Raw genomic sequence first — 23547 nt, 5'->3', positions numbered from 1 at the left:
TGGCCCTCTAGAGTCCGGACTCTACTCTAGAGGGCCACATGAGTAGAACCTTCAAGATATCAATTGTGTGCTTAAATAGTAATATTAATCAAATCAAACCAGTTTTTTTTTATCTGTAAGTTACACCAATGTGAACATATGTTCAATATTATGTAATTTTAAGAAGTATTCATTGAATGCAGAAACAGCTACTTATTCACAGTTTGTTACTGTCACAACCGACCCTTTAAGGACAGTCTTGATTTTTATTTGGCCCAAAATGAAAATGAGTTTAACACACCTGCTTCAGGTGACATGTGCATTTGGAACTAAGGAAGCTGTTTGCATTAGCATTCAGTGTACCTGCAGAGTCTTCAGCACAGTGGCTCCTTCGAACCTCTCGTTGGGAGTGTGTGGAGACATCCTGCCTCTGTAACCGTCTCCTGCCATGGTGACTGCCTGGAAAACAAAAATAAACCCACAAATAGGCTTCAGGCACATTTTTCCCCCTACACTGAACCAGTAGAGTCGGGTTTATATTTAAGACTACCCCTGATATTATAACTTTACAATGTACTCACATGTGCCAGGTTTCTGAGCTCTGCACACTCCCCCTCAGAAATAACATGATCGAGGAGAACCCGCTGGGTACCGTTCAAAGCCACGGAGTTCTGCACCAGCTGCACACTGTCATATAGCAGGGGGCCACCTACACAAACAGAAGCACCTTAATTAAGTCGCCTACCGTTTTATTAACAATCACAGTAATAGATCTTTAGTAACAGCCTCTTACAGGCTTACCTTCTTTAAGCTGCTGTGAAACAATCACAGTGATGTTTTTCTTCTCCGAAATGGGAACATACTCCATCCAACCATCTGTTCCCGAGGGAATCCTGAGGAAACAAAAGCAACAACTGTTGAACCTGAGAGAGACTCTCAGTGAGTTTCATACAGTTTTCAAAAAATTCAACTGAAATCACTGGTTTTGGTTTCTGGTGTTACATCTTACCTGTTGGAATCATCCCTTCCTCCTGTGCTGCTCCAGTAATTCTGCATCAGAGACAAATTGAAACCTCTTACTAGCTTGTTACATGCTCCTAAAAGCTCTGCTCATCAAATTCAGACGGGATTTCGCTTCATGCAAGTTGAAATATCTTAGCATAACCAGCAGGTGGTGCTGTTGGCTGCAGAAAAAGTGGTGAATTGCGGCTCTGCCAGACACCTGTTGCTCCAATACATGTGGACAGTGTCTCTATCATTTCCGGCCAAAACCACTATTTAAGTGGGAGCAACTTGCTAGATACAACTACTCATGGCGTGCTTCAAAGATCAAAAGCAATATGACAAGAAAATGATCTAAATTACAAATGTTACTATGCTAAAATTAACTCACCCCTTCAGTGAAGTCAACACCCATTATTTTGCTGCCCATTAGAAGGAGTTCCAGTTCCAGCTGGTGCCTCGTCAAGTAACGTTCAGCTTCCTAAAGACAAACACAGTTTAGTAACAATCTCTGTATTAATGATATAATAACATTACAAATATATAAGAAGTCATTATTATACAAATATTAGAAAGTAACTAAACTACTAAACATACACTGAATCTAAAGATAGAACAGTGATCAATTATTAAATATTGCGGTAAAGACAAAGCTAGTAGGACCTTTTAATGTCCATGCTTGGCAATATTTTCATGTATGGTAACTTTTCCATGAGCAAAAGAAAAACAAAAGAAATAGATATGTTTTCTTCTATCTAAATTACATGTAAATGTAGCTGCAAGGGGAAAATCCCTCAAAGTCGAAATGTAGTAAAGATATTAGAGAATGGTTATTGCCATAATTATTGGTGTTTCTATGTGGTGATGGATCCTTGTTCCAAAAACTAAAAGTATTGATGAGACTGTAACTTTTACCAACTTTTTCCAACCAGTGGTTCCAAGAGAGCAGCAGTATAAGTTTTTCTTATGCTGTTTAGCAATAAAATTGCACTACCAGTGCTAACATCTCTACCTACCATGTCCCAATCATTTTGCCAAAAGGACAAAAAAAAAACTTTTTATCCTCACTTTTATCATTGTCGCTCATCCCATTCCTAAAAATCATCTCCTTCCTGATGTGGAAACACCTTTTTCATTAACAGCGTAGAAAATATATCGACATGAAGATGTTTCTTAGGCTCTAAAGGTGATTGTTTAAGGGGTTTATTGTAATATCCACAACTGAAAAAGGGCATCTACATGAAGATGATTATTGGTTCCATTTGGATAAAAAGTGAAACTAACTTCTTCGCAATGTAGAAAGGGCACCTTTATCACAAGAAAACCTCAAAGACATCCATAACATGTGCAATATACCTACGTAAAGATACTTCTTGGTGCCTAAATGTGGTTTAAAATTGAAACCTTATCTAAATAAATGAACATGTGAACAAATGGTATCACTACTGCAGCAAGCAAAAAAAAAAGAAAAGATTTTACCTCCTTCAGAGTGAGTGAAACTTTGCCCAGAGGACTGTTACAAAATCTGAACCGCCTGCAGCATTTTTCTTTTCCATTATTCTTTGGAAAACAGCATGAAGATTGTGTCAGAGACCTTATGAAGACTCTTTACCCCCAGTTTTCCTTTCTTTTGAAAGCAGGACCTTTGGACGGAGAGGCATGTTCAGCCAGGCCTTGACACCCTACAAATGAGCTCCCAGAGGTAAGAAAGGGAGGGAATGCATGGAGGAGGCAGGCTGGAGGGCAATTAATGTAGAGTAAACTGACAAGATGTGAAAAATGGGAAAGCTAGAAAGCTATAAGCTAATATATAAGCTTCAGCCTCCTTATCTCAGCTTCTGATAATGTTATCCAGACAGTCACACATTCTGCTGGAAACTTTGGTTGCTCTAATGAGCAACAGGCTTTTTCTAGTGAGAGACTAAATATTTGGGAGAGCAACAAGGCAGCGGTCTAGGTCTTTTTTAGTTAAACAAACTGATGACCAACCAGACAGATTTTTGGAAAACAACCTTTAGCTCCGGCCAAGAAGTGGGCTTTTTATGAAAGGTTGTCAGCTTTCCTCTCAAGTCTTTCCTCACTTCCTGCATAACGTCTTTATCTGCCTTTCATCATTCTGGTTTGGAGCATTCCCAGGGCTTCTTTCCAGTCCATCTTCACTAAGAAGAGAGCAAATTTCTGGACGTTGTGGATGATTTGTAGATGTAGCAATGACTTATCCTTACTCTATATAGTGTTCAGACGCACTTCAAACGCAAAGAGGGGATTGTAAAAACAAAACCATGACTGTTTTAAACTGCACACATTCATTTCTAAGATTAGTCTCTGTGCTATTAGTTAATAAGTTCACCAATTTCTCCACTCACTTCTTCCAGAATATTAAATCCTTCTGTGATTGACTCAGCCTGTCTGGGATTCTGTTTCAAGTTCAAGCCAGGCTATGGTCTGTTGTAAATTAAACCATTTAGCTGTGAGATAATGGTGGAGAATTAAATGTGCTTTGGGTACCAACATCAAAATAACTTAAAAATATGTGGAGAAAAAAGATGAGGGCAAAATACAATACGTCATAGGTTTGTTAAATACTTGGACAGTTTTATCCAAGCTGATAAATCCAAATTTTCCCTCCTCTCTTTCGTCTATCCTTCTTACACTTTGTGGACTTTAGAATCTTGGGCACTGGAACATGTCGCTACTGCAAAGCTCAGACTTTATTCCATGGAATATTTCATCGTCCTGCAAAGTCTGAGCTCCAGACACAGAAAATATATTCCTCTAGACTGGACTGCTGTTGAATCATACAAAGTTCAAATTTCAGAGTCTGGATGAAGAGCAGAGAGGCACAGAGTCCAAGCTGCTTGAGGTCCAGTGTGAAGTATTTACATTTTAACTTGATCTGGGGAGCCACATCATTTGCTGGTGTTGGTCCACTGGGTTTCATTAAAGCCAAAGTCAGCGTTGCTTCATGCTTCCCTCTGCTGCCAAGCTTTATAAAGATGCTAATTTAACTTTAATATTTGAAACCAAATTCTGGGGTTTCAGAAGAAGTATGCCATAATACATCAAAATGAACAAAAATTGACTTGAAATATATTTTTCTTACTTTTATATCTGAATGTTTACTAAATGTACTAAAATAAATTACATTTAATTACATTTAATTAGCATGGTGACCTTGCAGCAAGAAGGTCCTCGGTTCAAGTCTTGGTCTTTCTGCTTGGAGTTTGTATGCTCTCCATGTGCATGAATGTATTCTCTCTAGGTACTTTGGCTTACCCCAAGTCCAAACACATGACTGACAAGCAGGTATGGACAATGGATGGATGAATAATTTGAGATACATCTGTTCATCATTTCCCTAACATAACAAGGTTTTGCTGCGTCTTGAGCAAGTAACTGTGAGTCGTGTGTTTTTCCTAAAATCCCCATGATGACACGGATCTCTCAAGCAATAAATTTCACCTGAAACACACTTTACATCAAATCCAAACCTATGAGCCTCTGCTACATACTGTCAGACTGTCGATTTGATCAACTCTGTCCAGCCTTTCCTTGAGCTGCCTAACCTATGGAGGAAATTTTATGTCGTAATCCAAGAGCACATTTTCAGTCTGAAAGCAGGATTTCATATCTTTTGTTCTCAAAACCTTTTACACTTTTGCTTACATTTTTATTTTGAAAGCAGGATTTCATATCTTTTGTTCTCAAAACCTTTAATATTTTTGCTTACATTTTTATTTTGAAAGCAAAACTTTATGTCTTTTTTTCTCAAATCTTGCAATACTTGTACTCAAAACCTCTCATCGCACTCACACTTCATCTCTGCTCGCTTACGAAACATAGAACTGCCTTTTGGCACAGTCGCCTAAGAACCTCTCAGTCAATAGAATTAAAGTGTTGTATTGGGTGCGTTTGTTTCCTTCTAGCGGTTGTGCCTGTGTGGCCACTATTGATTGTAGCAACCTTCGCCACCCGCTGGATGTAGGGAGAAACAACGATGTCAGCTTTCTGCTCCGTAGTACACTAAACATCCGCCAGCTAACAGCTACTAATCTTAGGCAGGAGTTTGTTCACCCAACTAAAGACAACATAGTCACAACATGATATCTATCTATCTATCCATCTATCTTAAAAGTTTTGAGAAGAAAGATATGAAGTCCTGCTTTCAGGCTGAAAATGTGTGCTCTTGGATTATGGCAGAAAAAGTCCTCCATACAAACCCAGCCCTCACATGACGCAGCAGATTCCTGACCTCTCGTGGGGTGCTGTCATGCGTCAGGATTTCTCTGTAGTGATCCACGTTGTCTGTCATAAACTCGTCTCCCTCGTGGAACAGAAGGTAGGTCAGAGCGCACTGCAGCGCTTCCTCCAGCCTGTTGACTGCACACATTAAGAGAGACAAGAAGAAAATTCAACATTTTTCTCTGATTAGTGTTTATCGGTATATTACTGCAGATGGACTGGATTATCAAATTTTATGGCATGCTAGGATGTAACACAGCTAGCATTCAGAAAATAATATTACAAAGGAAATAAAGCCAAGCACTGATTGTACAGAGACAACCATGCATGCAAGTACAAACGAGTCAATAGTTTCCTATAAAAAGAAATAGGCTACTGCCATTTTTGCCACTTTGCACTGCATACAGATTTTTTTCACATATACAAATATCAGACACCTTTTGGTCCATGTTTCTGCTAGGTGTAAGCCTTCCTTATTCTGCTGTAAAGATGAAAGGTTAATACAGGACTTCCTTCTTTAGCTAATGGAGTTTATTTGCTGCTGTCACCAGCAGTTTGCAGGTTTGTTAAAGTCTGGAGATTTGAGCTGAAACAAAAATGTTTTTTTCTATGCAGATAAGGCAAGCAGAACCACTGCTGAATGATTTAAAACTTCCACTGCTGCTGAGTCGAATAAAACAGACTGAGGCTGCAGAGCAGAAAAATGTTGAAGATGACAAATAATAGTAGTTTTTATACTGCTTCTGAACTTCTTGACTGTTAGATTACTCTTATTTCCATTTAGGTAATAAAAATGCTTTCTTAGGACGCAACATCTTTGAAGAACAATGCCTAAAATTTTAAAATATAGTTTGTGAAAATGAAAACCATTTATTCTAATATACCATTGGTTGGTTTGTTATTTTCAAGGTGAAAGTTTAAGTCTAATCATGTACAATTCAGAGGGGTTTCAAAAACACCATTGCTAGCTGAAGTCTATCAGGACTACCAAATGTCATAACAAACTTGATTGTTGTTAGACTGCTTAAAGACATTAAAATATCCAAAGAGACACACATCTGAAAATGTTATTAATTCTCAATTCTCAGCAAATTAACTCCATCTGCTTGTATTTGCATGTGTAAACTGTTGGTGCAATAATTTATCCTCTTTACATTCAAACAAATGGCTGTCATGTCCAAGAACCTCAAAATCAAAATGCGTTAATCTAAAATGTAATCACTTCTGTCAACACATCTGTTTACTTATACACGACTGCAAGAAAAATGTCAAAGACTACAAACATCCCACCTTTAAAATAGGCAAACTGAAGGTAGTCGTAGTGAAGAGGCAGGTAGTTCTCCATGGGGGAGAGGCGGCCTGGACGTGTAGCGAGATCTCGGACGCACTCATGTTCACAGTGCAAAACCTGAGTAAAGTGATCTGCAACAAATGCAATCAAAAATTTAGTCTTTGGATTATGCTAAGGGAAATTTGGATTTGCAAACTTTTACAAATGTGAATGTCAACATTTGATGTTCATGAACCTTGTAGCAGTTAATCCCATAAGGTGGCAATAAAGTCTGAAATAAAATAGTTTGCTCCGATGGGGACAGTAGGTAGGACCTGATGTTAGGTCATCCTTTGGAGAATCAGGATTTGGGAGGCTGCTTATCATTTCCTCATGCTGTATACTGAGAAGACAGCCAGCAGTGACAGCATGCATTTGTGAATGTGTTGTTAGCATGTATGTGGTGTGAGGTCACTCTGAAGCAGCTGCAGCACGATTTTCCTTTCAGACAGAAAGGATGTGATGTTTAAATTTCTTCAGGAAACCCCAGAGGAGCAGAGGTTACACCTGAATCACGCAGAGCTGCAACAGGATTTAGGTCGAATATAGAAATTTTAACACATACAGACGGAAGCAGTTCTGTTAAACCCTTCTCTTGTTTCATCCAAGTCACACAGCAGATTGATTTTCCAAAGCCATACATCATTACACATATAAACATTATGATCGCAGAATCGACTGGTGCAGCGCTATGGAAAATAATCCGTTCATTTTAAGTAAAACAAAGCCTGGCCAAAATGAATTAGCTGTCTTTTAATGTTTACCCAATCCGACCACACATATGAGAAAGTCAGAAAACACTCACTCAGCAATTAGGCAGCGGCTACCGCACAAAAACCTGCCTCAGCTTCCAAAGAAAATGGCCTGATTTTTGTCAAACACACATGTCCCATTGACTGGGATGGAGGAAGCAGGAAGCAAAAGTAAAAGTGAAAATGCAGAACGACTAAAAAAAAAAAAACTTTAGATTTTGAAAATATTTCCAAATACAAGAGAGAAAAACAAAACGACAAGATAACAGAAAGACAGTAAAATTAAATGAAAAGATACAAGAGGACAAAAGTATTTTTATTAGTTTCTTTCACCCTTTAAGGGCTCTGGAGGTCAACATTGCCCCAAACTTCATTAGCAAAGAAGAATGAAAAAACAAATCAGTCTCTACATGCATGAAGCTGGTAGAGACATACCCCAACAGCTGTCATTGAAGAGAAAAGTTTTCTACTCAGTATTGACTCAGGCAAGCTGCATACGGATGGCTCACGTATGTAAAATAAACTGAAAAACGTGTCAGTCTCCTTCCAGTTCCCAATTATTTTGCTATTTTATCCCAGCCTACCACATAAAATCCCAATCAAATACATGTCTGTTTTTAGCTGCATTTTTTATTTACAAAATGTGAACTGAATACATTTTAAAAGCACCACACTGAATACATGCAATACAAAAGCTGGCGGTTTTTTGTTTATTTACATATTTTATTTTACACAGAATTGCTAGAAATACTTGGGTATGGAAAATCATCTTCTACTGTGTCCATAAATGTATTCATGTCGTCTTCCTGGCCTGAGGTCAAGTTGTCTACATGGTCTGTCGAAGATGGTAATAGTGCATATCTACCAAATCCCAGAGCTAACTGTGCAGCAAAGCTAGTCCAGCCAAACTAAGCCGAATACTTACACTGAGCGAGTAATCTGGCTGTTCTTTGTAATGACCACTTATATTATTCCTTAAAGACTTAAAGACGTTCCAGATGTGCAGCTGCCATTTTGACAGCTGCACATCTGGAACGTGTGCAAAACTATACAGCCTAATCTCTGTACTTCCAACTTGAATACACTGTTTTATAACATAGATTAACAAAAAGTTATACACATTGGACCTACAGTAGCTAGTAGAGCTATAAACGCAAATTATTCAATTTATGTTTTCTTTTATCTGTAAAGACAACAAGACAAACCTTTTTATTATCAAGAAGTCCAAATTGAAGCATGGACAAAGGGATTTTTATTTTAACTGTACATACATATTGATAAATACATTTTGATCTACTTAAGATGAATGATGAAATCTTAAGAAGAATTATACACTGGTTTTATCTGTCGCTGGATGATAAATATTTATGCTTGCACTAAAATTTAAACGTAGCACTGAAACTGAAACCAGGTAGATACGTTTTCTGTGACTTTTTCTGTCTTACCTGACACGACTTCATGTAGGCTGTAGCGGTAGCGTACGTGGTCGTGGCCCTCAAACTTCTGCGGACCCTGGCACAGTGCCCGACACTCCACATCGGCTTTATAGTACTCCACCAAAGCATCCTCCAACAGAGTTACAGCTCCTTCATAGTCGCCTTTGTCGTATAACTTTACTGCAGCTGTGAATGATTGCTGTGACAGAGAAGTCACAGGGAAGGAGAAAGAGACAACAGGAGAGGATAAATCTTGAAGCATCTTTCTATTTCTTCAAGTTATGCTTTAAAGAACGTACATTTTCTTATGATAAAGAAGTGTTAAGTAAAGCGCCAGCAGTATCTAATTTGTGCACAAAGACACCAAGGTAAAGAAGAGTAGAATCTTTTGATCTGAAGTTACATTTGTCAATTTTTACTTATGTATTTAGTTTTCACATATAACACACTGGGGTAATTAGCTGTGAAAAGGAAAAGTTCAAGATGTAGACTTTTCCAATGGAAGGTACTGCTTAGTTTTAAGCCACACAAAAAAGAAAAAGAAAAAGAAGTGGCTGGAGCAGCAGCATAAGGAGTTAAAACCCTTTTGCGTTCAAAGCTTATCACTAAAGGCCTCAGTGAGTTTCCAGTCACTAAAACTCTAGGGGTCATTTCTATCAAGGCCGTTTGTAAAACCACAGCAGCTGTACTTTCGAAATCACATGCTGCAGACAGGAGGAAAGCCTCGACCATAAAGACTGTTTCTTTTACCTGATGAGGCCGGGCTTCCCGGTCCACAAAGTGACTTTCTTCTACACCCTGCAGGTCTTTGTACTGTTCGAGGTGTTGGCCCATCTCCACATGTTCTGGATTGGCCTGAAAATAGGTATGAGCTGCTGCTGCCGCCTTTTCCGGCTGTTTCAACTGAAAAAGAAAAACAGAACCAGAGAAAAAAGTATATGCCATTAAATGCTAAAAGGCTCTAATTTTGGATGAATAGAACAAAATTTCCACAAACTAAGTTCAAGTAGGTCAAAAAGTTCAGAGAACATCAGAAAAGAAAAGAAAAGTCCGTTCATTTCCAGCACAGCAGGTTGTGTTGTTTTCCCACTTCAGCCTCATTTTTACATGTATTTCTAAGAACAGTAAAGCCTCTCAGAAGAAAGGGACAGAGTTGATTGATAAGCCTGACAAAAAGGATACAATTTCTCTGAAGAAACATCTGCTGAAAGAGGCAGACCACTTGACAAAAACTCAGGCCTTTCCCAAAAATAAAGTTTTGGGGAATTAGTTGGACACTCCGATGTCACATCTGAACAGAGAAAATCTGAGCAGATTTAGGAGGCCACACCGTTCCCATCCACATCCTGTTATGAAAAGACAGCCGTCATTATTATAGCCAATGCAATAAATGATTTTCTTCACAAATGAAGAACAGAAACTTGGCAGAGTTTACAGAGGAGGAGTATGGCTGAATACGTAGCCTCATAAATCTGTTCTACTGTACATACTGAGAAATGCATCTAACATGAAGATCTAATTTATTCAAGCACCTTGTGGAAAGTGCAAAAATAAAGATTAGCAGTTTGTATTTTTTTTTTTTTTTTACATTTGAGATAAGTAGTAACAGTTTTACTCTGAAATGGAGTTTATTTAAGTTTTTAACCTTTGAATATGGAACCATTGCCTGCTTACATTTGTTTTTCTAATTTTATCTACTCCACTAGCTGGAGAAAACAGATGACTGTCCTGAAAACCAACTATTTTTACTCAGGGCAAGTACAGCATGTGTTATATGTTGAGACAACGTAGGACAAAATGGAAACTGGAGAAATGGAAACTGTGATAAAATGCTTTAGCAGTTGTAACGAAGAAATATATAAAACCACATAGTTTCACAAAGCTATATGGCTACAACTACCAGGATAAGCTATTATGTCACTGCTTACAAAATCAGACAGCACTGAAAAAATGAGCAGCTCAGTGGATATTTTTATATCCTGTTTAACTATCACCACACATTTTATGTGAATCCCCCCAACGAACTGCATGTCCTCTAATACATGGGCTGACTCGCAGAGCTCCAAATCCCCACTTAACAATGTTAAAAAACACAGGGCTTACTGGTTGAGTTAACATTAATGTCAGCAGTTCAGCTGTTAAATCTCACTTCTCAGATTTTATACGACTTGTACGCTTTACTTCGATGCAGTAAAAGAGTCTTGTAACAATCCAGAAGGAGCTCTAGGGTGCAGATGGTGCTTGTGTTGTCATGCTGCATTGGGTTTACACACCCAACCTCGTCCTGGAATGTCAACATGAATCTTCCATTATTGGCAATCAAAGAGCACGTGTCCCAACAACGAACAAATAAGTCCCAAAATCTTTCTCATGCCTCTGTTCCTCTACTGTCTGTTAAAATGTAAAACAATGCCATCATGTCTGGCTCTTATCAGAGGAGACAATAGTACTCAAGCCTGAACATGAACCGAAGCAAAACGTACACCACACACTAAATTCAGGTCATACATTCAAAGGTTGTATGTCTGTTGTGTGGTTTTCTTCATATAGTAATCTTTGTTCACTAAACACTTAGTTCCTGGAAATAGCTGTCTAATGTTTTGTTGTGATTGATAATGACTGATCCAGAGTGCGCAATCTATGAGCACACAGCAAAGGAAGACGATCTGAGGATTTCAAGGAAATAAAAGTCAAATAGTAAGAGGTAAAAATCAGACAGAGCCTGTTTTCTGTTTAATATTCCCTGCAGGGACAGCCGCTGGCAATCGAATAAACTCCTCACCTTATGAGCGCCTCCAAACTATGAAGAAGATCACAGCGTTTCTCAACTTCCAGTGACAACAGAGAAGGTCAGTTTGGCCAAAATACATAACAGATTGCTCAACACTCCACCAACCCTCATTCCCTAGGCATTTCTCTGCCCTGCACTGATGGATTTTTGGCTCTAAAGTCTAAAGAGATTTGTTATGAGAAAAATACAAGTTTTTATTTTCCCAATTCTCACATTTGTTCAGGATTATGGAAATGGAAAAGTAGAATAGGTTTTTCTACAGATATCTTGAAGTGCACGCCCATACGCTGTTGAAACAAAAGTGAAGTGATTTGTGCTTTCTACCGAGGATCCAGGCTTGATATGCAGCCCTAATCGAAAAAGCAGACAATCGTCTTCTCACAAACATCCCACTTCACTCAGAAGAATAATGCTGCAGTCTGACAATGTTGGCTCTGCCTCATGCAGCGGTACAGAGAAAACCCAGCAGGACATGCTCGATTAGCCCTGAAAGGCCAAAGGCAGAAGCAGAGCCAAGTGCATTCCTGGCCGGATCACCTGCTTGGAGCCATTGGAAAGCACCCAACAATAGTGACCCAAAAACAGGGAAGAATGAGTGCAACCAGAGCATCAAGAGTGATCATACTGTGTTTTTTTCCTGTCTCACTTTTACAAGTTTTATACAGTATGTCACAACCAATCAACACGCTAAAAGAGCCACCGGGTAAATGAGATGGTGTTTTTGTCCCCTTAGGAATAAAATGTGAAGATTTACTGAGAAATCATCCATGGAAACCGAGTCAGAAAAAACAGAGAGATGTAAAAAAAACTGTATTTTTAATTACATCTCAAAACATACTGGTTATTAATTTAGGCTGTGAGAGAGTGCAAGAGTACAAAACATGAATAACTAACAAACCTTAAAGGTGGGAGTATAGGAAAATATTTTCAGTGCTGTTCATACATCTTTTTATAGTTCTCAAAGAGAAATCAGATTAAACTAAAATCTGTAGCTGCAGATCAATGCTTTACATAACAGCAGATTAAACAGTGAGAACAAAGTTCTGATCTGTGCATCTCTACTTAAGTTGTGTCAGATCATAAAAAAAGTCTTACTAAATTATTAAGAAATTCATGAGGCCTGTTCACCTTAACATTCAATTTAAAGTCAGGGATAAAGTAATCCCTCCATATTACTTTATTGTCAGATCCACATACTGCAACTTCAGCCGTCAGGTTCTCAAAAAAATCTAGTCATAGTTTCAAGATTCAAGGTGTTTATGTTTTTTTTTTGAGGAATTTATCAAAGTGGACATAATACAAGGAAAGTTTTATGAGAAATTTAAAATCATAAACGTGTTCAGGTATCATTTATTGAATGATGTAGAAGAGATACTGGTCACATTTAAGCAAATTTAAACTTGTGAGATGATCACCTGTGTTTGTCAGAGATAAAAAAAAAAAATCAGGATTGATCAACTGTAAAACGAGTGTAAATATCTTAAACTCAGAATACATCCATGGATCCTGTGCAGAATGAAACCTCTGGATGTTAGACTGCCAAGAATTTGGGTTAAAAACAACCACAGGATGTAGATGCAGAAGCAAAATGACCAGACTGGATACATCACCAAACAAACTGTTCTGCAGGAACGGGTTGCATTGTGCAATAGATATACCACATGCATGTTGCGTTTACACTATTACTAAAACTTTTATGATGAAATTCATGAAAAAAAATTTATATTTATCCCAAATTGTCTGTCAGAGTAAGAACTGAAACTGCTGTTGCTCTCATGTTTAAAACTTTTTCCAGACAGAAAGTCAGTGCTTTGTTGGCACAAAATATTTTAAGTGCTGCTAATTTTAACTTTAATCTACAAGATTAAAATCATTACAGCCCTGCCATTCAAGGCAAATTTCCAAACACATTGAGTTAGTGTACATCTTGTTCCCCGAGACTACGTTTTCTCTCCCACAACATTTCAAAGCAGCACCTGTAGAGTTGAATAAATGCCTCTCAGTCTGTGCCCTCACTTTGCCCGAGTCGCCCAGCTTTTGGACTGTTCTGCCAATTTGGAAAAAAAAAATGCTTTTAATGTGGGTACGATATCGTGCCAAGCTAAACTTTCATTAACATGCTCCACCAGGCCTCCTCCTTGATGAACAGGTATGTAAACAGGCCTGGGCTAGCACCTTAGAAACGCCACTGATGTTGTGGCAAAAACAGCACTTATCCCAGAGCAAAAACAGGTCTTTAAATAAAAAATAAAAGTTGCAAGACAATATGAATAATTATTATACCATAGGGAATAGTTAAGCAAAACTAAAACAGGGCTTTAATTATTTATGTTACAGAGGCACAAACCTAGAGTTCAGTTTGAAATGACTGCTTCCTAATGGATTGCAGTAGGGGGGAAAAAAAGCGATTACATTGTGTGCACAGTCCAGATTAATTTCAAAAGGCAAATATTTTATTCTTTCTACCAAAAAATTTTCATGTAGCCATGGGTGGAAATGTTGCAAAGCTAGACATTACGTCTTTTCTTTGACTTTTCCCTGCAGTTAAGGCTCCCAAAGTGGAACCCTCTCCTTTTTCTATCTACAAAGAAACTGAATAGACATGAGGATCATGTTACTGAAACACAAAGCCTGCTGTTTTCAACAGCCAGTAATCAAAGAACAGTCAAAGTAAAAAGTAGTTTTTTTTTCTTGAACAAATGTTGAAGCACCATGTTTAACAATTTCCTTTCTTGTGATTAGAAAGAAAGTTTCTTTCAAATCAGCCTCAGACAACTCTGAGCAACCACTCCTTGCAATAATTAACTTAACTCAGGACACAGCCATTTTCTGCAAATAATTATCCCCAAACATATGATACGTCTGTGTCTTTAGACTCTTCCTGTACATGTTAAAATAAAAACAATATTTACTCCTCTGCAAGCAGAGCAGTTACATAAAGTTTACTTTTACCCAGCTGAGATTTGAGTGTGATGTAGAGGCTGCACTGCGTTCTTTACTCTATTTATCCGTAAGCAAATAGGCAACGTAAAAGCAGCTTATTCAACAGAAGAAAGTCTGACCTCTTAGTTTATCGCATCATCTTGGTAAGGATTTTGACTTGCTTCAGGTTTATTAGCTTTCAAACTCAGCAGTTTGTCGCTGCAGTCTGAACATCTGGATAAAATAATCAGGATATAATTTAAACGTAACAGATTTAAGAGTGGGTCAAAAATACTGTTTTATTAGGTTCTTCCGGTATATATGCTGTTTTAATATGACAGAAGAGAAATGAAAATATTAATCTACTATTTATTAAAAAAGGATAAGGATCAGAAAAGCTCACGGTGATTTGGGAAGACTCCATCTCTGCTGTTTTTACTGCGATAACTCACTGACACAGCACAGATGGAATGTCAAGTTTCAATTTGTCTTATACAACATTTTTCTTATTTCAACAAGTCTTATTCAATGGAATAAAATGCTATATTAGTTTACCGGACAGAATATATGCCAAATGCAATAATAATTATTGATTATATTATTGTATTAAACTCGACACTGTTAAAAAGAGATTTTTTATATACTTATGGTAGATTTATTAGGGATGCTGAGTCAGGATGCTGGAATCCATACCTGGCACTCAGAGTTCATGCTAGTTTGTGTAAGTGGCTGATTATCTTACCATGAGGCAAGCCAGCCCACTCACTTCCACTCTGAATCATCGCAAAAGCGCACAGACAGACCTTTGAGTGACGATCGGAGAAACTGAGAAATTCCTGGAAGTCTGGAGCCTCTATGTGGGGCTTCCTCGGTTCTAAGAAAATACGCCAGTCTCTTTCAAATTCAACAAGACAGGCAGTCTCATGAATGCAGAAAAAAGTTGCTTTGCTTTCAGCCTGACAATTTCAGCCCACGTGGCTGTGAAACGTTTGGACACCTCTGCTCTTTAACGTTATAATCTCAGCTGAGCAGACCAGACAGTGGTTTCCTTTTGAATTACACTGATTAGTCAAATACTGGTCTAACACACAATCTTGAGTGTAACACAATACATTTTTCCGAGCCAATCAGGAAACCAGTCAACCAAACAAGGTGTACTTTAAACAAAACATGGCTAAAACATTAGGCTCATGCAATGGTAGGAAAACAGTGATGTCATGGGCTAAAGCAGCCGGTTTTGATATCCGTTCTCCCTGTCCTTTAGTTTTCTGTCCGTCACATCACCTCTTCTCTATTCCCCTGTCTGTTCTTGCTGACAGCTCTGCTCTGCACACTGACCTCTTTCTCCTGTTCCTATAAGGTCGTTTCTGAGGAATTCCTGGGAATAAACCTCAGTAATGTTGCTGCAAAAAAAAAAAAAGGCCTCTTCATTAGACACGTGGGGACACGGTTGGCATCCTAAAGGATGAGAACATACTTAAGGGAAACAGCAGCCGAATAATAAAGTCTCTGTTCACAGCAGCACGTCGTCACTCTATGAAAAACTTCTGGCTTTAATTAGTAGGTAAAATGAACAAACAAACTTGACCATAATAGCTTAAAAACCCAGAATGTGAATCAAGCGCTCACGATCCAGAAGCTATTAGCAACCAAAACACAGTTTGTCTTTATAATGACCTAATGTAAATCAGCCAAGCTGAACTGCTGGGTTTACAACTGTGGCCATGTCTTCCTTGTGGTTGACATCATCTGGCTGTACGGGGCAATGACTGATCCTGCTATTTTCACCATATTGTCTCAGTTCCCAGTTAAGCTCCATGGAGCTGATGAGAGACTATACAACCTCTTCCCAGAGCTATTCTGAGACCATCAGACACCACAGAATAATCTGTAGTCAACAGTTTCAGTACACAGAGGGCCATCTATGTCTACAAACCTAAAAAAAAAAAAAAAGCTCAAGGTGTGTTTGATTTAAGCAGTGCAGACAGGGTGGAAAATCACTCATAATGTCTTCCTCCTCCCCTGACGCCCTCATGCCCTCTTCAAACACATTTCTCATGTTTCCTCCTGCCGAAAATACAGCAACACAGTCACTCCTCTTTCCCTGGGACTTCTAAAAACAGACCTGCGTAACCACCCATTTTATTTTCGTTTAGAGCTACGATCTTCTGATCTCCCACCACATCAGCCTCCATTCACATAAAGGTGCCTTTTTCTCAACTGCGGAAAAATCTAAAGTGTTCCAAGAAGTTTCAAAACAGCAGTGTTTTGTTTCCATCACTTTCCTCTTTGGTTGAGGTTGGGGAGTGTACCAAAGGTGTACACAGAGTGGAACAGGAGCCCATGCAGGGGACACCATATATACTGGCAGAAAGGTTGTTTTTTTTTTTTTCTTGCCTGGATTAAACAGGAACATATGGGAAAGATATTCTCCCACCAGGAAACGGTTAAAAACTCTCACATGTGGCAATAAAAAGTCAGGTGGGTCTTCTATTTGCTCACTAACATGGTTACTTTGCAAAACTGGGATGTTCTCCTGAGTTTGCACAACATGTCAACACATGAACAAGCTCGCTGAAGTGTAGATTTCTTGAAAACAGTTTTTGTGTTGTGTCTTTTAGGCATTGATATTATGAGATTAGACACAATGATGTAGAAAATCTCTCCACAAAGCTTTTACTGCTATAAACCAAAAGAGTCGATATGTTTTTTTTCACATCTCTCACTTTGTCCCGACACTTTATTATTGTGATAACTAAACAAGTACATAATTTATACCAAAGTAAACGTTCATGTTTCATTTGAATATTGCGCAAATAAAACATGAACAACATTTTAGTTTTCTTTGGGACGGTGAGTTGCTTCAGCAATTCAAAAATCTGAATTTCGCTGTTGAGGTTGGCATTGCCACCAATCAGTCAATTACTGTAAACATCTATTACCATCCCTAGCAAAGGCAAGTAAGAAAAACCTAACAGCTCAAAATACTTTCACGTCATTGCAGTAGCATGACTTAAAATAGATTTTACTGCAGTTTTTTAATAGTAAGCTGTGAAGATTGCTTTACCTCCCTTTCCATCAATCTCATTGCATGTGGTTTCAAGTTAAGTCCCAATTCAACCTTATTTGTCTAAGCACAAGTTGTTAAAAGCTCCTTGACAATTATTCTGACTGTTAAGAAAACAACTGTTTATGGCACCATGGAGATTTCATGTTTTTTTTTTTTTTTATATCTTACCCAATTTAAAAAGTGGCCTTTGCATCACATCATAAGATGCTTTTGACAAAATGCCCTGTATAGCTTTTCACTCATTGCTTAATTTCATGCAATTTTTTATTTTACCCTGGCAGTCATGTGTGTGTATTTCCACTGCTGGGTCCAAAATTGACATGTTTACAAAAATTGCATCCTCCTGTTGCTGCTTCAGTGGCATCAATTTGGGGATAAATATCTCTGCCAACCACAATAGTAGACAGAAGAATGTGATTAAAAGCAATAAAATTAGACCAATAAAGTTATTTAATTGTTCACAGGCAAAAATAATAGATACCATTTAGAAAAAAAAAAAAACTTCACACTTTAGCACTTTTTTCTCCCTATAAGAAAAGTGCTAAAAAGCTCCAGAAAGCTGCATTGGTTCAAATACATGGAAACAGGCCTTTAGTTATTACTCAGGAGATTGAGATTAGCTTAAAAAGAAAAATATAAAAATACTTCAGGCACATCTATTTTCTAGGAACTGCAGTAAAAGATGAATTTATTTCAAAGCTTTTCACAGATCTTTACAAGGTGGGACAACAGATGTGGAGGGTACTGCAATCGTGGTCAAGATAAGCAAGTTAGACATGAAACTAATTAAAATCTGGTGCCGATGTGTTCAAATGCATCTTATTGTAACAGCAAATATATTGGTATGCAGAAACATTCAACAGAGACATAAACTTTCCCTGTGTGAGCATAAGACAGATGTTGATGTGTCTTTTGCTCATTGGTTCATGGCCCTAAAGTGCCGTCGAGAGTCGTTGCAAAATCGCACAATGAAGGGAGCAAAGAAGCACATAAATCCAAAATCACCACCCCTTCCAGAGCAGAACAGCCACGTTAGGAAACACTGAAGCATTTCAACACTCATGAGAAATCAGTTAAAATATGACCTATTCTCAGAAGGAAGCACTGTTGACTTTTCAAAATCTTTTTGTACCATTAAAATAGAAAAAACTTTCTATTCCAAAGAAAAATTACAAGAAGCAGCACAGCTGAAGGATCCGTGCCATCAGCCCTTCCAATCAGACGTAGGGGTCAAAGGTGAGCTTCTCACGTAAGTGTGGACACACTCAGCTTTCCCACTTTGCCTCTAAAGCTGCCAGTCTTGAAAAATAAGAAAAGATGAGCATGATGTGGAGTTTAAGTGCTAAATCCTAAGCAAACCCATCCGAAACAAGATCTACGGAGGAGGAAACTGAGCATGTGTGAATGAGGCGACTTTCAGAGCGTTGGCAGACAATGGCGACTTTTATCCAGGTGGTAACTCTGTGTTGTGAGGAAACTAAAGCAAATTGAAATGTGTTTTGCTCATACTGAAATCAATTGTGAGTTCCAGCAATGAGTGATTTTATGGGCATAGCACATAGTCAGCAAAAGGTCAACAAAGTGTGTGAGCGACTTAAATAGATCTCAATGTCAATGACGGATGTGGAAAAAGCTCTTTGTCTTTTGCATCATACACATTTGTTCACAAATTGCTGTCATAGATAAGCATGAAAGCTGAAGTTCCCAGTGGAAAATATTTATCTGCTTTGATGATCACAGAGTTGGCAAACATACGAGATGTCATCCTGCACAATATTTATGTTCTGAGTTTCAACATAATTTTCCACTTATTAGTAAGGGATAAAAAAAAAACCCCGAAGAAGTATTTTCCGGTTAAAAGTTAGGGTTCATCCTGAATTCACGATGAGATAATAGACCCCGCTCCCTCAGAGAGCTAAATTAACTCATCAATCAAAACAGAAGTCCTTGAAGAATGAAGAGTTTTAAATGCTTCAGACAGCTACATTGAAAAACTTCAAGTAAATTCAGGGAAAAAAAACAAGATGGAGGCTGCTCTGTGTTTCCTTCCAGCTCTTTCTGAAGCTACAGGTGTTGGGAAAGTTGAGTTTAAACACCCAGATCAACAGTGAACTGACAGCAACAAACAAAGAAACCAGCAGCACATCACATGTAGTCCATCAAAATCTCTCCCACACACGATGTGTCCTGCTGTAAGCCAGTTTGCCTTCAAAAGAAACCCTCCTTTTCTGCGTTTTACAGCTTGAAGGAATATTTTCACTTTTCACAGCTACACAGTTTGACTCCCCTGCTGAGCTCACCACTGGAGAGAATCCAACAAGATCTATGACATGTTCCCTTTTGGGGTCAAAAAGTTCACGTTTACAGCCTAAAAAGGAGGGGAAAGGTTCATAGTGCAAGACTGTGGCAAGAAGAGGAAAGTGCCTGGCTTTCAGACGGAGATGAACATAAAATTCTGGCTCAGAAAATATACACAGGGTGACTGTTTGGGTGAGAGATAACCTACATAAAACCTTTGATTTGGTGCCTATTTTTCCTTGTCAGACCCTTCCTTCAACACATTAAGGAAAACTGTTGCTTATTTTCTTGCTTGTTTTATCAAAGTCATGATCCTTATTTTACTTCCTTTTTTAAAACAAGGATCAAAGTTTATTTAAACACATTAATCAAACAGCATGGAGATTAAATAAACCCAATCAGGCTGTTGAAGATAGATCTGAATTTATATCAAAACTTCAAGTAAATTCAGGAAAAAAAACAAGATGGAGGCTGCTCTGTGTTTCCTTTCAGCTCTTTCTGAAGCTACAAGTGTTGGGAAAGTTGAGTTTAAACACCCAGATCAACAGTGAACTGACAGCAACAAACAAAGAAACCAGCAGCACATCACATGTAGCCCATCAAAATGTAACTTTGGAAGTTTGATGTCAATTTTTGAAATTGGTTTTGCTTACCAGAAATTCTTGGCATATCTGGAAACCAAACAGACGACTCTGAAATGCTTTAGGGTCAAAATGTACAGAGATATGCATCACCACATGCACAAATACTCTCACGCCTTTACATTTACCCAGCGGGGGATTTAAGCAAAGAGCACATCCATATGACAACAGCAATATTTCAGATTTATGGGCGAGCACGTTGTAAAACTCTTACAAACTCTCAGCACATAATGAGACGACACCAGAGGAATATAAATCCTCTGAGGAAATGTTGGGAGAAACGCTTTCAGATATTTTTTTTACCTCTTGCCTCCCAAGTGTCGGTTCGAATATCCAGCCCTGCAGCTTTGTCAGAGGGTCCACACACCGACAGATTTCATCCGACTTATTTTACACATGTTTGATGATTAGAGTGTGGCCTCACACGCGTAGAAAATGCAAATGTGTCAAAGACTTTGACAGAAAACTATTTATGACCTGGTTAGCTGATTTGCAGTAAATCTTGAGTTTTACTGTGAAAGGTCTAATCAGAAGCAGATTTTATCATGATAACTTGAGGTATTTGTTGAGACCAGGAAGAAAGTGACGACATGTTTTTAAAAATGAATTAGCATCAATGTCACCTTTTGCCAATGTATCTGTCTCTCCGTACAGTCAGAGCCTGACAAACACAAATCATGCTCTAAAGGTAACATTTATATCTAACAGGCTGCTGTTTAAGACAACAGGCTTAAACAGCAGCCTGTTTCACGCCATTTCACACCATTTCATGGCGTGATTACATCGCCAGCCACAGCCTTCATTTGCATTATCATTTTGGGGTTTTGCAAACATCAACAATTAGATTTTATCACTATTACAATTCGTCACAATCTTTATCACTCTAACTTTTTTTCCCATGATAACAATATAGAGAGCAATGATTGCCTGTCCAAAACACAATGTGTCACTGTTCCCATTTAACTGAAAGTAATTAAAAACTCACCCACAGAAGAATGGGGGTAATTCTCTTTCAAAGTCTTTAAAGTAATAAGTCTTTCCTCGCCTTGTAAACATGGGACACACTCCGGATGCTGTCACATAGCACAAGCCTAGTGTTCCTGACGCACAGCATGCTGACTGCAATTTTAGACCAAGCAGGTTTAAAAGAACCAAAACCCACAAAAGCACCAAAATCAGATGATGCAGTTCACTTTTTCTCAGATACTAATCCATTCAGGAATAATGTGTCTGTTTATTTGTGCCCAAACGGTCTACATGATGTCCAGCAGATGTTTCCATCTTGGTGTTTGCTTTGGGTGAAAAGCTGCTTGCTTTAAAATTAACTGACCAAGAGACAAACAAGACTCTTTTAAAAAAAATGTGTGCTTTCATATGCAAGCGACTCCGGTATGCGTTTATATTTTAGGACATAAAGGCATTCTGCCCTTAACCCCATCCTTTATAGAGCTAGACGTAAGTGGCCGTACCAGGCTAGTGTCAGGGGTCGTATGGGAGACATGTTGACGGCTCAGCAGACAGACGCTGCTGGAATGAGCGTTCCTCACATTCTCAAGCTCGACGGAGGAGGTTAGACGTGAAAAAATGTGCAAAAGCCAACTTTCACCCATCAGGCTGCTGTGTCCAATCACAGAATAGAGACAGCAATTTAAACATGAAAAATTAGGAAGATGTATTTATTAAAAATGGTAAAAATGACAGGAATAAATCCATATCTGAAACATTTTTGTTTATTGATTATATAAACAATTTAAAAAGGTGTGGCACACAATTACATTTAGCCCCAAATACTCTAATACCCCTAAAATGACCTATGAATAAATAGGGTCCGCCTACAGTACAGACCAAAAGTTTGGACAAACCTTCTAATTCAATGGGTTTTCTTTATTTTCATGACTATTTATAAGGCAAGAAATCCCACTTATTAACCTGACAGGGCACACCTATGAAGTGAAAACCATTTCAGGTGACTACCTCTTGGAGCTCATCAAGAAAATGCAGAGTGTGTACAAAGCAGTAATCACAGCGAAAGGTTGCTACTTTGAAGAAACTAGAATATAAGGGGTATTTTCAGTTGTTTTACACTTTTTTGTTTAGTGCACATTTCCACATGTGTTCATAGTTTTGATGCCTTCAGTGTGAATCTACAATGTCAATAGTCATGAAAATAAAGGAAACTCATTGAATTAAAAGGTGTGTCCAAACTTTTGGTTTGTACTGTATATCTAATGTAATTTCAGTTTTAAAGTATAAATTTTATGCGATGGCCATACAATGGTTTAAATAATTATGACAGCAGACTTGGTGGATGTCTGGCAGACATTGTCACCCTCAATGTCTGACAATGACATTCATGAGTCAATGAGGGCAAGCCACAAATTGTCATTGCCAAAGAAGCTGGATGTTCAAAGAGACTGTATCCAAGCATATTCAAATAAAGTTGAGTGGAAAAAAGAAGTACACAAGTAACAAAATCCACTCAGGAATTTATGGAAACTTTACAAGGAGTAGACTGAGGCTGGAGTGAACTTATCATGAGCCACTATGCATAAACAAGTCCCACACATGGGCTACAAATGTTCTTCTTCAATGTCACATTTTTTATTTGTGGTAGTAAATAAATATTATAGTTATGCATTATGTTGGTCCATTAAAGAAAATAACAAAATGCCTCATCAAACAGTCCAAAACAATTACTGTCAGGCTACTCGGTCTCTCTAGATTGTCATTGGATGCGAGTACAAGGCTGTCCCGTGTCTCTGTGTTGTCCTGTGCTGGACTGGTGGACATAGTGTCCAAGGACTGGCCACTCTCTTGGTCGATGACTCCTAGAGATGAGCAGCATCCTTCCTGCCATCCTGTTAGGTTTGCCAGGTATAGACAATGGATGTATGGAAACTTTCTCCCAAACGTAGTTGTTTATTTTACTCAAATTGTTAATTTGTCTTTGAACAGATCAAATACCAAGTAAATAGAACATGTCAATCAGTTGCAATCTTACTCTTTGTTTCCATGTTGAAGATAAAATCGTGCTGGAGGTTCCATGTTGGAAACTCAACAAAGTCGAGTCATTTTCCTTCAGTC

The 23547-nt window shown here is 38.3% G+C and overlaps 1 protein-coding gene and 1 long non-coding RNA gene across 2 annotated transcripts in view; both read right to left on the bottom strand.

Annotated features, from left to right (window-relative positions):
- Positions 1 to 23547, bottom strand: part of p3h2 (prolyl 3-hydroxylase 2) — a 48470-nt gene that overhangs the window by 3478 nt on the left and 21445 nt on the right. The window contains exons 2-10 of the mRNA XM_032571634.1: positions 9492 to 9644; positions 8751 to 8940; positions 6514 to 6645; positions 5234 to 5361; positions 1373 to 1462; positions 989 to 1029; positions 781 to 872; positions 561 to 688; positions 343 to 438 (exon numbers count right to left, since the gene is read on the bottom strand). Of these exons, the coding sequence (XP_032427525.1) occupies positions 343 to 438; positions 561 to 688; positions 781 to 872; positions 989 to 1029; positions 1373 to 1462; positions 5234 to 5361; positions 6514 to 6645; positions 8751 to 8940; positions 9492 to 9644 (1050 nt within the window). The remainder of the gene's footprint in view (positions 1 to 342; positions 439 to 560; positions 689 to 780; positions 873 to 988; positions 1030 to 1372; positions 1463 to 5233; positions 5362 to 6513; positions 6646 to 8750; positions 8941 to 9491; positions 9645 to 23547) is intronic.
- Positions 1738 to 5227, bottom strand: LOC116725531 (uncharacterized). Its single transcript, XR_004340416.1, has 2 exons — positions 4693 to 5227; positions 1738 to 4628 (listed from the first exon to the last, which is right to left on the bottom strand). It is a non-coding gene; the product is annotated as an uncharacterized LOC116725531 (long non-coding RNA).

This window comes from Xiphophorus hellerii, chromosome 9, assembly GCF_003331165.1.
Source record: "Xiphophorus hellerii strain 12219 chromosome 9, Xiphophorus_hellerii-4.1, whole genome shotgun sequence".
NCBI lineage: Eukaryota > Metazoa > Chordata > Actinopteri > Cyprinodontiformes > Poeciliidae > Xiphophorus > Xiphophorus hellerii.
The sequence above is the reverse complement of the archived record's forward strand: the minus strand, read 5'-3'. Positions and strand labels throughout refer to the sequence as shown.